Source organism: Balaenoptera borealis (genome assembly GCF_965194805.1).
Source record: "Balaenoptera borealis genome assembly, chromosome: 10".
In the NCBI taxonomy this organism is placed as follows: domain Eukaryota; kingdom Metazoa; phylum Chordata; class Mammalia; order Artiodactyla; family Balaenopteridae; genus Balaenoptera; species Balaenoptera borealis.
Window position 1 is genome coordinate 9,042,202 of NC_138874.1, and position 15,819 is coordinate 9,058,020.

The 15,819-nt window shown below is 48.2% G+C and overlaps 1 protein-coding gene across 4 annotated transcripts in view; it reads right to left on the reverse strand.

Annotated features, from left to right (window-relative positions):
* The window catches only part of MTR (5-methyltetrahydrofolate-homocysteine methyltransferase), a 124,080-nt gene that overhangs the window by 12,732 nt on the left and 95,529 nt on the right, over positions 1-15,819 (reverse strand). For all 4 annotated transcript variants that reach the window (XR_014249059.1, XR_014249060.1, XR_014249061.1 and 1 more), the window contains exons 26-32: positions 11,284-11,382; positions 9,937-10,012; positions 7,232-7,387; positions 5,537-5,733; positions 2,623-2,823; positions 1,682-1,874; positions 344-456 (exon numbers count right to left, since the gene is read on the reverse strand). Coding sequence is in view for 1 of the 4 variants with exons in the window: in XM_082407576.1 (XP_082263702.1) it covers positions 344-456; positions 1,682-1,874; positions 2,623-2,823; positions 5,537-5,733; positions 7,232-7,387; positions 9,937-10,012; positions 11,284-11,382 (1,035 nt within the window). In the remaining 3 variants the exon portion in view is untranslated. The remainder of the gene's footprint in view (positions 1-343; positions 457-1,681; positions 1,875-2,622; positions 2,824-5,536; positions 5,734-7,231; positions 7,388-9,936; positions 10,013-11,283; positions 11,383-15,819) is intronic.

Below are 15,819 nucleotides of genomic sequence, written 5' to 3' on the forward strand. Positions count from 1 at the left end.
AATAGTAATCCACTGAGTTAAATGGAGACAGATATTTATCTATTCATCGAGGTGCCTTATTTTCTGGGCAGAAAAACAACATGTCGTAACTACCTCAGGCTGAGAGCCTGGCTGGGGTATGTGTGTGGCAGGGGTGTGGGAGGGTTGGTCTCTGTGTAAACGGCAGGGCGAGAAATGGGGCAGTGGGCTGAAATCAAATCAAGACATAAACTGGAGTACATTTCTTCATCCTTTCCCTCTCATTTTACTCTCACTCACATGTAAAATAAAACAGGTTTAACAGCTCCATTCAAAACAAGACAGGCATCTAGGGATGCCACACACAATGAAACAGCTAACCTACCTGATCCTTGGAAATTTTCCCCACGGCAAAATATCTGGACCTCAAATTGGAGAAGTAAAGGCCGGATACTGCTGAAGCAGGTGCCATGGCCAGCGATTCTGTTAACCTAATGCCTGGGGAGAGCAGCATGGGGAGAAACGCTCGTTTATTCAGTGCTGAGACAGGCCTGCCAAGTGGTAGGCTCCCAGTAAATTCTTGTTTACAAGTGAATGAGAGTGAGCGTGTGCCTTCCAGGTGGACACATGACACAGAGTGAAAGATGTGAGCAGACTCGTCTAGCAAATTCCTGCCGAGGGGATGAACAAATTCAGGATGTGCAGCTCTCCTCTAACCTGGGGGGAGAGGCCTGGAAAAGACTCTCTACATTCTTATCCCTGCCCTCCAAGATCAGCCATGGAGGCTACGCCAGGGCCTTCTAGACAAGGACTCCAACCGTGCAGATGGGGACACCACCTGGACCTCCAAGTGCACCTGTGAGGCCAAGGCCACTAGGGGAATGACAGCCAGCCAGGCCCCATTGAGGATGAGCCCACACCAAGGCTATCTAGTCTACGCCATTCACTTTCTGGACAAGGCAACGGAGCGACGTAAAGGCTCGGTGCTTTGCCAAAGATCGCCCAGCAGGCTTACGGCAGAAACGGGTCCCAAGGCCCCGTCTCGTGTCTCCTGGAGCCGGTGCCATCCCTGCCAGCCCAGATTCAAAGAGCCTCACAGCAATTCATGTCCATCTACATTCCTTTAACGTCTTCGGTGTGAATGGCACACTTTTGACGAACTCCACTGGAAACAGTGCACTGTGTTCGCAGTGGTGTAGAAGTAAAGAGAGAGGGAGCGGAAGGGAAGGGTGGGAATTCTGTGAGACGAGGGTCCAGAGACACTCCTAGAAGTGGTGGAAGGAGAGAGCCACGTGAAATACGTTACTAAAGGTTACAAAGGTCACTCACTAGTGGAGAGACTGAAAACAGTAACACACGTGTAATAGGAAAATGGGGCAGGGGATGTACCGGCTGGTGTGAGTCAGCTAAGCTCCCATCTATTGTAGGTGAAGAGAAAATAATGAAAACTGATAAACCTGAAAATGGTGATGAAAGACCACTACTCAATAATAATGCTACGGGGCCTCCACGTGCACGAACTAAAATGAGTTTCTTTTCCTCCTGTTAAAATAATAACAATATGGAGGTGAAGGACTAGAGCACACTGCTGGAGGTGAGGAAGGGTGGGGTCAGGGGTCTCTCTGTAAGCCTCTCCGTGGCTTCCACCTGCTCCCCCCACGCGCCTTCCCTTCGCTACCGTGTGTGTAACACGAGGCAGGATGCGCGCTTGCCCGGCGCTGACCTGTGTGCCGCTCCACGTCCGCCAGCCTCCACATGGTCAGCTTCTCGGTGTGGTCGGGCTGGCTGGGGTAGCCGGGCGCCGGCCGGATGCCCTCGTAGCGCAGCCTCCGCAGGTCGGCCACGGCCAGCTGCTCGTCACTGCAGTAGCCCCACAGCTCCCTGCGGACCCGTGCGTGCAGCTCCTCGGCAAAGGCCTGGGGCGGAACACGCGGTCAGATGGAGGCGGGAGCCCTTCTCCCGCCCTCCCTCTTGCCCTCCGTCCCACCCGCAAAAGCACCTCCCTGACCGGACAGCAGGCGGGGGAACAGGCGAGAGGGATGGGCCGGGGGCTCAACTCATGTGTACTGTCATCAGCTGCTCTGCGGCTCGGTTCTGGCCTCAGCCCGGGCTCTCAAGGATCATATTCAATGACCCGAGGATCCAAGGCCCTTCAGCCCTTTCCCTGATGCTCAGGCTACAGCTTATGGTGGCCAGAAGGAGGAGCGGGGACCATGACAGCAGCCAGCGGCTCTGCTGTGAGCCTCGGGAAGAGGGGAGCGGCTCCCACAGCTTAGGCTGCCCCACCCCACAGAGGAAGATGAGGGATCTACAGGGGAGCCCAACATCAGAACGAGAAGCTCTGAAACAGAACCTGTTTGGCTTTTTGCAGGCTCCTCTGGAAAACATCAAATCACAAGCACAGGGCAACACCAGAACCAAGACAATGAAGTCAAGGCTTCACGGGCCACTCCAACTACAGCGTCGCTGAAGCCCACTCTGTGCCCAAAGATGAGGCGTGAGAGTGACTCGAAAATACAGGGTTTAAGAGTATGTGTGCTGTTAGAGCCAGACACACACACACACACACACACACACACACACACACACACACACACACACACACACACATGTACACACGCACACGTGCGCGCGCACTCTGGCCTCAGGGCACCGCGGCTCTACCTCGGCCAGCCGGTCGCCCAGCGCCTTGACCATGATGCTGCTGTAGTCATCACACTCTTCCTCGTAGGCCTTGCTCAGCTCCTCCACCCCGAAGCAGGCGACGGCGAACAGACCCAGGTAGTCGGGGACGCCCGAGTGCAGAGGGGCGATGAAGTCCGAGAGACAGAGGTAGGGGTCCGCGCTGGCAGAGTCCTTCTCGGCCTTGAAATGCAAGGAGTGGGCAGAGTGGCCATTAGCATGGAATTGGCACCAACACGCAGAGGAGAGCAATCGAGCGCCTTCCAATGAATACAGCTTCAAATGGGGCTGCCTGTCTGTTTTGTTCACTGTTACATCCCCAGCACTTAGAAGAGTGCCTGATATGTAGTGAGTGTTCAATAAACATGTGTTGAATAAATAAATGGTACGAGAGTTTTAGAAAGATATGACATGAAATGACATACACAGTCGAGAAGCCAGTTAACTCGCTCATTCACACACTGACCAAACATTTACTGAATGCCTACAGGAACTGGAACCCTAAATATTCATATAAAAAGGTTTTCTTTTCCTCCAAAAGTGTTTTCAATTCAAGACCCACATTAAATCCTAAAGTTATGTTCAAAAGGGGTCCACTAAGTGTGTAAGCCTCTACTTTGCATCGACAGAAGCAGTTCAACAAACGGCTAAGGTCAGCAACACAGGGCCACGTGCTGTCCACCACGGGCGGTGGGTCAGGGGATGGCTAAGGACACTGCTGGGCTGGCCTGAAACCAATCAAAAAATTGAGCAGAATCTGCTTCTGGGGTTCTCTCCTCAGGCCAGGTGGCCATCCTCGCCTGCTTTCCATCTTCAGCTGACGACTGACTTATCCCTGCTACTGAGCTGACAAATAAGGTCTTACACATACTTCACAATCAACACATGTTTGCTGAGAAGGTAAATAACAATTTAATATTTACTGAGTGCTGACTGTGTGTCAGGCACTGGTCTTGGTGCTTTATACCAATTAACTAATCCAATCCTCTCAACAACCTTGTGAAGTAAGTGATACCACCAGCTCCATTTTATACAAGAAATCCGAGGCAGCGAGAGCTTGAAAAACTAGTTCAAGGTCAGACAGTGGCAGGCCCATGGGTCTGATCCACAGCCAATGCTCTTGACCGCTATACAACACTGCTTAGGACGGATCAATTAATGAGCAGTCAACGCAGAAGCTTCACAGCTATTTGCTTGCCAGCTCTGGAAACAAGTACAGTCTAATGGACACTGGGCAGAAAACAGTTAAGTGGCTGCAGACGAGAAGGTATTTGATAAAGGCACGTGGAAATGTCACAGAGCCAGGGCCAGCTATGCAGGGAGGAGCTGCCTTCCACTTGTACTCTGGAAATGTCACAGAGCCAGGGCCAGCTATGCAGGGAGGAGCTGCCTTCCACTTCTACTCTGCCCATCAACTGTTCTTTGCTAACAAAAGCCAGAAGGAGATACAAAGTTTCCCAGCACCACAAGGAGAGACAGGTCACAGAGCCACACAGCTCTTTAAAATAGACAGCGATCAGAGCCACTCAGAACAGAAGACTCCCGGAGCAGTAAGTCGCTGCAGCCAGAATTTTCCAGCGTACTAGAAAAAAGCACATCCTTAGAAATAGCTATCTGGGTAGGTAATACATGTACATTGAAAAGTCATTATATTAAATGCCCTAATACAGTCCCTCACAGACTGCCTGGACATGAATGGTGTTGGATGTAAAAAGAGATCAGAGGACACAGGACTTGAAGGATGGAAATTCAGGCCAGGGTGGAGGTTTCTGACCTTAATTACTTCTTTAAAAGAAAAGTCACCAGTTCCCTAGTGAGGAGGGGCTAGAACTTAACATGAGAATCCTCTTGTGTTCTGAGGTGTCTGAGCCTGAGCGCACGGAGTGAGGACGCACCAGGCCTGCGTGCAGAGAGTGAGGACGGACCGGGCCTGGGTGCACACAGTAATGGTGTAGCTGCCCCCGTTTAACTTGTTATGATACCGTTTAATGTCCCAAGTTTAAGGAGTCCCTCAGACGTTGTTATAGTTAAAATATCTGACATTATGAATTACATTGTGATTATGATTAAAAGCAATACTACCACTCCTGAATGACTGAAAATGGTAATAAGACCACGCGAGAATCACTTTCTACTGTCCTTTGTTAATGACTGGTGAATTCTGGCTCCGATTCCTGATCAGGGCAGCTCATTTTTTATAGCAGCTAAAGGGACATGCTTACAGATTTGCACGTTTAAAGGTGGGGTCACAGGAGAGGGAGCCGTGTGGAGGAGAGCGTGTTCTATGAGCCGGGAGAAGCCAGTGGCATGAGAGAACAGCCACTGGGGTGTGGGCAGGCTGGGCTCTGCCCCCCGAGCTGCGCGGCTCAGCGCACTCCCCATCAGCTTTCGTTTTCACCTCTGCAAAACGGAAACATATAAACTGCCCGACAACAGGTTGTGTGGAAATGAAACAAGATGGTCCATTAAGTGCCCTGCTAAGCAGCTGGCCCCTGGTAGACACCCAGCAAATGTCTGCTCCCCGTTGTCTTCGCCTTGAGAAAGGAGCCGCCAGCCTATTTTAATGGCAGGCCCGGACGCAAACCAATGTTCTTGAGCAAGTGAATGTCCACCTACGCGTGACCCCCCGAGGCAGCAGCAGTGTTTCTCCTCGCCCATCCAACCCCGAGAGGAAACACCTCCCTCCTGCTGGTGCCCGAGAGGCCCAGCTTCTAAATCCACACTGGCCCCTTCTCTCCACCACAAATGCCTTGGGCTCGGGGCTGGTCATTTGGGGTGAGGTGTGGCAGAGCTACGCTTACACAAAGTTGAAACTTACACCATCCTTATTTATGTTTTTTGAGTGCTTAAACCAAAGAGTAGGGCAATGTGTCGGCCGGCCGCAGGGCCTCCGCACCTGCTGCCTGAGTCCGTAGAAGGTGGCGATGGGCTCCACGGCCTGGGGTGCCGCGCCCTCCGCATACAGGTGGATGTCGTCCTGGCTGCTCTGCGCTGGCCAGAACCCAACCACGCCCCTGGCGTGGAGCTGCTTCTGACGAATCAGTGCCTGCAGCATATTTTGGGCATCATCATAGACTTTTTTGGCCTCTTCACCTGTTAGGAAAATATCGGTAAGAATTCACTTAGAGATGCCAATAATAACCAGCAAAGAATGCTTCTTTTTAAAACTACTACCTCTCCTCAGTCATCTTCTCTCTTCACCCCTCTCTTTTCCCCTCAAATACTTTAAAAACCAGTGTTTGCCATCAGCACAACCCCAGGTGCAGGAGCTAAGGGTTCGGCAGTTCTGCTAAGTGCAGCTCCCGTACAGTCTGCTTCGCCAGCTCAAGCCACTTATTTTTCCGTTCAGCAAAAGGCAGAGAGCCAGCTCTCGGCTCCCCGCAGCAATGTGTCAGACAGAGAGCGAGACAAAGCAGGCCAGACCCTTCCACCACCACATTCCTCGTGCACAGACAGCTCCCCTGACCTCGCCGTGACCCCTGGGGGTGCAGGACAGCCTGAGGAGTGGAGTGTGGCTTCGGTGCTGCTCCTGCGCGGCCCAGCCCAGGGCCCGTCAGGCCCTCACCTGGCTATGGCGGGAGCCAGCGGGGTTAGGGTTAGGCTTTCCGTCCGGGCCTGGCCAGCCCTGCTTCAGCCACTCAACTGCTCATCTGTGATCACTCGGGAGCAGATCAGAATGAGAGCCCCTTGCCCACTGCTGCACCCCAGCTAGCCCGAGAGCCGCTGAGTCACAGCACCTAGCACACACCCCAGGGCCCCCCCCAGGAAGCGGGCAGGGGCCACTCTCCCAGGCTCCCCTCAGCCCTAACCCCCCACGTCCACCAGTCCAACCCCACCTCGCTCTGAGCTGGCTGCTACCGGACCCTTTGAAGGGCTTAGTGTTTCGGTCCCATGTCTCTGGGGGCAGGGCTGGCAGCGAGACGCGGGGCTAGCAGTTTATCTATCGACTAGCTTGTCACCCCCAGCCCCTCCCCAGCAGGCACAAAAGCCTCCTTGCCGGTCCCCAAATCAGCCCACGTGTCTGCGCCTTCCCACTCGGTCTCCTCGGCCTGGAGTGTCCTTTTCTTCATCACCACCTCACATTCCCAGTCCCAGGCCCAGTAGCTCCCACTAATCTTCAAAAAGCAGTTCAAACACCACCTCCTCCAGGAAGCCTCTCCTGATGTCCCACTCTGAGGTCTGTCTCATTTCCCTGTGTCCACAGAAGCCGGGCCTTGGTCCCGCAGCAGGAGCTCAGCCTGCTGTATGGGAATCACCCTCCAGTGCTGCACCAGCCAGCCAGGTACCAGATGGCAGCGATGATACGTCTACTTTTGTTTATCCCCAGTGCCTAGCATGTAACTGATGTCAATAAACATTTAGTAAAGAATGGATAAATGAAATGTGAAATGTAGTCCGTAAATAAGGACCAACCCAGCAGTTTAAAAACTGTCAAAGAGCTGAGCGGATGAAACAGTATCCTACATCATGTCATAACAATAAACTCTATCCTGCATAATCCACCCCGCTGCTCACCACCTATTCTTGTCCTCAAAGTCCCAAGACCATGTCTCGGATACCAGAGCAGGATGGAAGGACTTATTGAACTAACCTACAGCTTTGTCGTCAAATATCTTGGGAAAGCCTCGGTTCGGGTATTTGCCCCGGAGCTGCCAGACATCGAAGAAAGGCTTCCAGTCAATGTAGTCCACCAGCTTCTGCAGGTCGTAGTCTTCAAAGACCCGAGTCCCAAGGAACGTGGGCTTCACTACAGGACAGAGTGAGAGGCGTGAACCCTGGCGCTGGCCTGGGGCTCAGTGCCGCTCATGCCTGGTGCCGCCTGCGGGAGGCCGTCCCGCTCTGTTGGCTCCCACGCTCCGCCTCCCTCCTGTCACCCGGAGGAGTTGTTTTACAAAGAGGGGGAACTTGAAATTACTGTGGAGAAGGAGTAATTCGTCAGCACATCTTAAAAAAAACTCTTCTTCCCCTGCAGCTGACTGACTGCACCGCCCTTGGAAACTCTTCCCTCAACCCTCCCCACCAACACCCCTGCCCAAGAAAAAGGACAGACTGGGGTTGATCTCACTTGTACAAATGAAGACGATACTAAAAGAAAGAGCGCTGGAGAAAGACACGTGTAACAGGCCACTTCCATAAAGTTTAAAAACATGAATCAATAATCGATCAATGTATTGCCTACTGAACATATGCACGTAAATCAAAGTCTGAGGAAATGCACGGAAATGAGGCATCAAATTCAGGATCCTGCAGGGCAGGGAGGGGCTCACAGGAATTCCCACACGTATGGTTTTGTCTTTTTTAAGTGGGCAGTAGCTTATTCCGTAAGTGCCTGGTGGAGGTACTCGAATGTTCAATACAGTCTTCTTTACACCTCCTTGTGAATCTAAAAAAGATCCTAAGTGAAATACTGGTGAAGACTTCAGAGACAGACGGTGCCACTGGGCTTCCTGGGGCACCGGTACCGCCCCACGCCACCAAGCCCCTGCTGGTTAGGCTGGGGTCCAAGGTGACCGCTCCGCTGCCCGCTTCCCAGCCCTCACGCCCTCAGTTTCCTGATCTGCAAATAAGGATCAGAGAACTTAAACTAAAGCACCACGCTCAGGTGCTCAGGGATAACACGGAAGTCTCAAGAGTGTTTTTCCCTCGTTAGACAGTAACAGTGAGAGGTGAAAGTATAGGAAAAAGAAAAGTATGCGCAGCTTCTTAATTTTGCCTGGAAATCTCTACCTTTTGACATAGTTCATGGTAGCTTTTTCCCATGTGTTCCTGGTCATCTTTTTATTATACAGGACAATCCTTTCTTTGTAAATATTCTATTATGCTGGTTTGTTTGGTAATTAAAAAGAAATTACAGCTATTCTCCTGACTGAAGTGTGCCCCTGCCTGGAAAGTCAGGGAAACGCTCTGCTTCCGGGTCACTCAAGGGTGTTATTCTTGAATGAGCTTGTCGGCCAGAGTTGGAGATGTGTTTGAGGCTTTACCACCAAAGACCTAGAGAGAAGAACCTTTCCTTCTCTCTTTATCGACTTCTTGCAACTACGCTAAGGCTGGGTTGTCCTTAGGGGCCCTACAAGGGGGTTAAACAGCCACTTGAAAAGTGTCACCACTGCCACCTGGTGCTGCAAGCCTTCAGTGGACTACTGCCACTGAGATGTATTTTGGACGTTTGGCTTGGCTAAAATGGACTCCCCCTTGTGATATTTTTCCAATTTCATACTGAAAGGAAAAGAGAAAATAATAGTTTGGACTATATAGTGATTTATATTTTTCTAAGGTTTACATGTCTTATCTTATCCTCACATTTCCATAAAGTAACTCCTTTTTTACATATTAGAAACTGTCAAACATGGAAGCAATATGCTCAAGGTCACTTGGGATCAGAACCCAAGCCTCCCAACTCCCCATCTGCCTTCTTCTCACTAAACCGCACTGAACTCAGCAGGACTGAATCTAGAACCCAGCTCGCCTATGTTTCCAATTTAATCCACTCTGCTGAGCGTGTGCAGAACACGGGGGTCATGAGCAATGAAAGTGGATTTGAGATGTTACCTGGGAAATACAGATTCAATTAATATAACCCCTGTTCACCCTGTCTCGATTTTGCATTCGTATCACATGCCTCTTTGAACCTGTCAAAACGTCTTACACATTATATTCCTTCGTGAACACCTATGCAAGGCAAGAAAAGTGGCTAGAAATCAGAAGCGGAAGAAACCAAATGAAAGAAATCAAAAGAGGGAAGCATCCAAGAGAGAATGAGAGTGAACAAAAATAGGAGAGCCTGCTTCGCTGCAAGGTTTTAAGGTCTGTTCAACGTGCAGGCCTTTTCAATTTCAGACATTCCACGTCTGCACTTGGGCCCGCCTGGGACCCAGGCCAAGGCAGTGACAGCACCACCCAGGCAGGTCTCTAGAACTGGCTTCAGCCTGAAGGAGGCCCACTCAAGCAAAGCACAGAGGCAAGAGTATGGGTTTAGAAGACAGATCAGAGATAGAATGCTAGTAACCTCCCAAGTTATTACCCGAAACTCAGTTTCTTCAAGTAAAAGTGGGGATAATAGCACTCTCTGTGCCAAGGACTCAGAGCCGCTGCAGGTCAACCTCAGGACAATGTTTGGTTCTCCATAAATGGCACCTATTGACTTTTATTTTTGATCATCACTGTCCTTCGTCATCACTACTGAACATAATTAATAGTTTTTAGCTGCCTGTTTGATTCTGCTGCTCAGTAAATGCAAACATCTCTTCAGCGCAAAGTTATCACACGCACTTTTCTCTAACCAATAGCCAAACAGACCTGGGGGAGGCTCTGACAGCCAGTCAATATGGAAACCGCTTTCTCTAGCTTGCCTTAAGGTTAAGTATCTTCTTTCCTATGAAAAAAGGAAAAGTTATTCAGTCAGAGACTCAGCGTTTCAGCTGCTACTATGAAAGCATACATACCCAAGGAAGCTAGTAAATAAGTTTTGCAAGAAAACATACGCTTTTATTCATGAAAATTCATATCCTAGAAAGCTCTTCCTTTTCCATCTAATATGGCTTCACATCAGCACCAGAACAATAGAGAGTAAAGATGCAATGAGCATCCGTTACATATGGATACGTAAATGCAAGGCGGATCTGCAGCCTTCACCGTGAGGTAAGCGTGCGATGGGGTGGCCTCCTGCCTGTACTTCACCTGAGGCTGGGATTAACTGGTGGCCACTGACCGCCCTGAGGCCCAGAAGGCAGAACCAAGAAACAGCCAAAAGTGGGCAAACTAAGGAAGGCAAAGGCCAACCACAGTGCCCTGGTCCAGCTGACACCTCAGAAACTCGTTCCCGTCTCGCTGTCTGTTATCCCGTTTCACTTACCTGGCCACCCCTAAAATACACCCCCCGCCTCCCCATGCACAAGGCCCAGCAAGCAGATAACCAGGAAGAAATATCCCAACGACCTCTAAAGAGTAATCATGCCTAGTCTCCATGGATCTCCTGAAGCTAATCTACAGAGGGACAGTTCTTGAAACATTACTCTGCACAGAGAGCTTCGGGCGATCAGGCAGAGAGACTTACAATGGTCCTGTCTAAAGTCTTCATTCTCTTCCATTATTTCCTCATGCATAAGGATCTGTGGGAGTCACCTCAGTACACTCAGTCCCCGTCTCCCTGCTGCCTATGAGCTCATGTTTTATTCATTCTCATAAGTGGTAGCCAGCACAGCACCCAATACCTACTGCTTACTCAGTACATGTTTGGAGGAATAAATAAAATTAACCTTAATATAACCCAAAATTACTGGGAACACTGAAGAACGCTGATGTGAACTAGAAAGTAGGACTTCCCTAAAATGATCCCAAACCTTCCCCTCCTCCAAACAGCAAAGTCACATTAAAAACTGTAGGATCGGACTTCCCTGGTGGCCCAGTGGTTAAGAATCCGCCTTCCAGTGCAGGGGATGTGGGTTCAATCCCTGGTCAGGAAACTAAGATCCCACATGCTGTGGGGCAACTAAGCCTGTGCGCCACAACTAGAGAGCCCGCGTGCCGCAACGAAGATCCTGCATGCCGCAACTAAGACCTGACGCAGCCAAAAAAGCCAAAAAACAAAAAACTGTAGGATCGTTTTATTACCCAAACAAGCGGGGACCTGTTTTTGTCACTTACCTTGAGAGACTCATAATGGTCTTGTCTAATATCTTCATATTCTTCCATGATCTCCTCAAAGTACTCATCTTTTAGATTCTCATCTAACAGTTGAGAACACTGAAAATGCAAGATCAGAGTTCAATAACCATAGAGCAGCGAAAGAAGATAAAACATGAGTAATACTGGTCAGTCCTAGGGTCACCTCCTTCAGGAAGCCTTCCCACACTAACATCATTTCCTCTCCCTTCACCAGTTGTGCTAATGCCTGCCTGGCTTTACTGTAAAGGGTTAACTCAGCAGGCCTGGGATGCTCCAATGTTGTACATTACAAAGAAGAGACTGGACTTTGACTGCTCCTGGGAGATAAACTCTAAGCCCTCAGAATATCCTGCCTGATAAAGAATGTCTTTGTCTACCTGGGGCCTCGGGCCATCCCAGACAGTTTATGCTTACAATGTGAATTATGGGGGAACTTGGCTTACGTGCTATCTAACCTCTGGAGGGGTTGAAGCCTGAGTACCCCATAAGGTACTCAGACAGGTCAGACAGGTGAGCATGCCCTGCCTATGTGACTGGCTTCCAATAAAAGCCCAAGACACTAGGGCTCAGGCGAGCGTCCCTGGTTGGCAACACTCCGTACATGCTGTCACACATCATTAGTGGAAGAATTAAGCTCTGTCCGTATGACTCCGAGGGGAGAGACACCTGGATGCTGGTGCCTGGCCTTTTCTAGATTCCACTCAATTTTAATCTGTATCCTTTCATGGTTATAAACCGTGATTGTGAGTATAACAGTGCTTCTGAGTTCTGTGAGTCCTAGCAAATCACTGAAACTGGGGGTGGTCTTGGGGCCCCAAAACACACTGGTTAGGTACCCCCTCTTCAGGGTTTCAAAGATACTCTGTTCATCTCTCCATCACTGCATTTACCACAGGCTTCCAGCATCTGCCTAGGCATCTACCTCCCTGACTAGAGGACAGGCCCTGTGAGGGTAGGATTGCACCTTAACCACCTTCGTGCCCCTGGCTTCTAACGTGGGGCCCGGCACATAGAAGGTGCATCCTCACAAAATGTTTGCTGATGGAATGAGGCTGATCTTCACAGTCAACCATGAGCTGGTGCTAAAATAAGGAAACTGATCATCTGAGAAAAGTGAGGCTACTCAGTAAACTGTAAAACTAGAATCAGCTAAATAGTATTTATGACTATGATTATCAAATAGGTAGAATAGCTGCCACCAAAGCTCAAAATAAAATCACAAAGGAAGAGGAAATGGCTGCTGCTGGTCACATCAGTTCCAAAATCACAGCACTGCCCCAACCCTGCATCCTCCAGTGGGATTTTCTAACACACAAAAAGACAGGGAAGTTCAATACCATTATCTGAAATGGAGGAAGTTCGGCTGGATGATGGCTAAGGTGCCCATTAGCTTTAAATGTCTATAATTCTGTGTGAATTGTCTAAGTATCTCTAATAACAATCCAATCACCTGTGAGTTAGTATAAAACCAAATCACTTTATTAAGAAATATAATCAGTAAAGGCCATCGTGATAAGCCTAAAAACAGGCTCCCAAATGGTATGCATACCAGAGTAATTCCCAGTCTTACGTGAACCTCACCTCAATGGAGTCCTCATTTAGGAAATCCAGCAGAGCTCATGAAAACAAGAAAGGATGTCTACTCCTGAGCTCCCCCAAAGTACATGCAATCAATGTTTTAAAACACTGTTGCATTCTGCTAGAATTTAAACTCTGAGAAAGTAACCCCCCGATTTCCAGAACTTGAAAGCATCCGACACAGGAACTACCTGGAAAATGAAAGGGGTTGCTACAGTTGGCTGGTCCCTTCCACAACTCCCGTGGAGCTCCTGCTGCCAGAGCTGCGGTGACAGGCCCCTCCCTGCCCAGGCTGACTTGCTCAATGGAAACAAGTTCATGGCCAATTATATGGGCTAATCTATGTGGTCCTTCCATCACAAAACCAGAGTCCATCCTGTGTTTTCTTGCCAACCATCAAACATAGTAGGGCTTTTCTTTTCCTTTTTTTCTTTTTTCTTTCTCACGGCAAATTGCAGCACAATTTACATTGGGAATATGGTGAAAATTTATTTTCTAATTTAAAGAGGACTGAATATTCGCACCTTGTTTTTTATTTAAAAAAAAAAAAGGGAAGAAAGTAAGGGGGCATCCATTGTCTGGTCTAAATCTCCAACTACTATGTAGTTGCCACATTTTGGAACCTTTCAAATAAATACATGAGACAGTAGCCAGAGTGTGAGCCTGCGTCATGATCACTGCAGTGAGGTCAAAAGACTCTAAACCAGCAATCAACCTAAACAAACTGTACCAGTGACTCCCGAAATGTGTCACTGGCAATTATCCAAATGATTTACCATCAGACTTATGTCTGAGTAATTTCAAAAGGCGGCTGTTTCTTTGTATATGAGACGAGCCAACTACTGCCAGCTGCCTGCCTGGACCAAACGGTAAAAGGCACAGACACCCACGCCTCATCCTCTGCTGGCTTCCAGCTGGGCCCACGGTGCTTTAGCTCTTCCAGACGGTGGAGGAGTGTCCTCGGAAGAGAATCAAGGGACCAAGTCCTTCCCAGCTAAAGTCTTCCCCGACCTGTGGGGGCAGTATTACCACTGTGCACGCAAACGGGCCCAATGGCCTGGTCTCCAAATGGGAAATGTTCACAGTCATTCATTAGCATTTGAAAACAATGCTTTTCAACAAGGCTTTAAGGAATAAGCCTTAAAGAGAGGCTCACTGGTTACTCAACCGTGGACCTGACACAACCTCTTTATGAAACACTATCCAAATATAAGATCGAAAAAATTGTTTTTAAATTGAGTTGTAGAAATGTAGTTTATTTGCACGTTGGTCTATCTCAATGGCAATTTAAATAACTGCAATTTTATGACTCCAGCCCGATTTAATTTTATCCTTCTTAATAAAGGAGACTCATTAAATATGAATGGAAACAAGTTTAACTAACGCCGCACAGAGTACGAGCACCTGCATTCAAATCCACACCTGTTGCTTCAGGGATGTGTGGCCTCAAGAGTTACTAATCTCTTCGTTCCTGTTTCCTCACCACTAAAATGGGGATAATGAAAGTATCTACCTCATGAGGATTAAATAAAAAATCCATGTGAAGCACTTAGCACAGTGCTGGGTACACTATAAATATTTAATAATGTTAGTGATTATTTTATAATTTTCATATAAGTAAATTCACAGATCTGAAAAAATTCCTTTGGAAAATGGCTCAGGAAATGTGTCATCCTGGTCCAGGCTGCGTGACAGTGCCTGGTAGTGTCACAAGTCACCAGGCCCCTCGCCTGCAAATGTGAAGGTTGGCCTAGATTAGTGGTGTTTAAATTGCGCTCTTTCAATGAGAACCAGGAGTGGGATGAGGGGTGGAAGGGGCCGCTCTTATTTGTATTCTACTGAGTGTGCAGGGGAGACATCACTTGCAAACAAGGTTTCTGTGGCTAAAACAAACTTGGAAACCACTGGACCACATGGTCACTCAGATTCCCACAACCTATTATATCCCATTATTCAATGAAAATAATGAAACACATAACAAGAGATGATGTTAGGCTTCACTGATGGAGAAAAGCAGGAAAAACCACTTAGGTAAGTTGTTTATTATATTTACCGAATTCTGTGTTTTCAACATATACCTGTGAATGCTTTTCTGCCCTTGGGTAGGGTCAACTGTCCCATTCCAGATTAAACGTTTTTCTACCTGGAAATGGGTCATTTAAAAAAATTCTACATTCCTTACTACTCAGCCATAAAAAAGAACAAAATAATGCCATTTGCAGCAATATGGATGGACCTAGAGATTTTCATACTGAGCGAAGTAAATCAGAAAGAGAAAGACAAATACCATATGATATCACCTATATGTGGAATCTAAAATAGGAAACAAATGAACATATCTATGAAACAAAAACAGAATCATGGACATACAGAACAGACTGGTGGTTGCCAAGGGGGAGGGGGTTAGAAGATGTAAGCTTTTATATAGAGAATGGATAGACAACAGAGTCCTACTGTATAGCACAGAGAACTGTATTCAATATCCTATATTCAATAATGCAAAAGATTAAAAAAAGAATGCATATATATGCATAACTGAATCACTTTGCTGTACAGCAGAAATTAACACAACCTTCTAAATCAACTATACTTCAATTAAAAAATATATTGATTAAAAAATTCTGCATTCCTTTCAGCTCTGGCACAGAGTTAAGAAGGTGCCCATTCATGTTTGTAAATATTTGTAAATGGCTGAAATCTCTCTTTGGGTTGGTGTCAAGGTCCAAGCGTCCTGGGACCATTCCTATTACTCAGGCCAGCACTGCTGCAGCTGGCTCGGGGAGGGGTGCCGGAAAGCAGAGGACACACTCACCCGTCCTCCTTCAAGCAATGCAGACACCCCCAGTGACCACGACAAAAGCCCTAGGATATTCTTCCACATTTTAAAAGCAGAATTTAACAAAAACCAATAGAAAGTCTTGGGCGATACCCTCAACT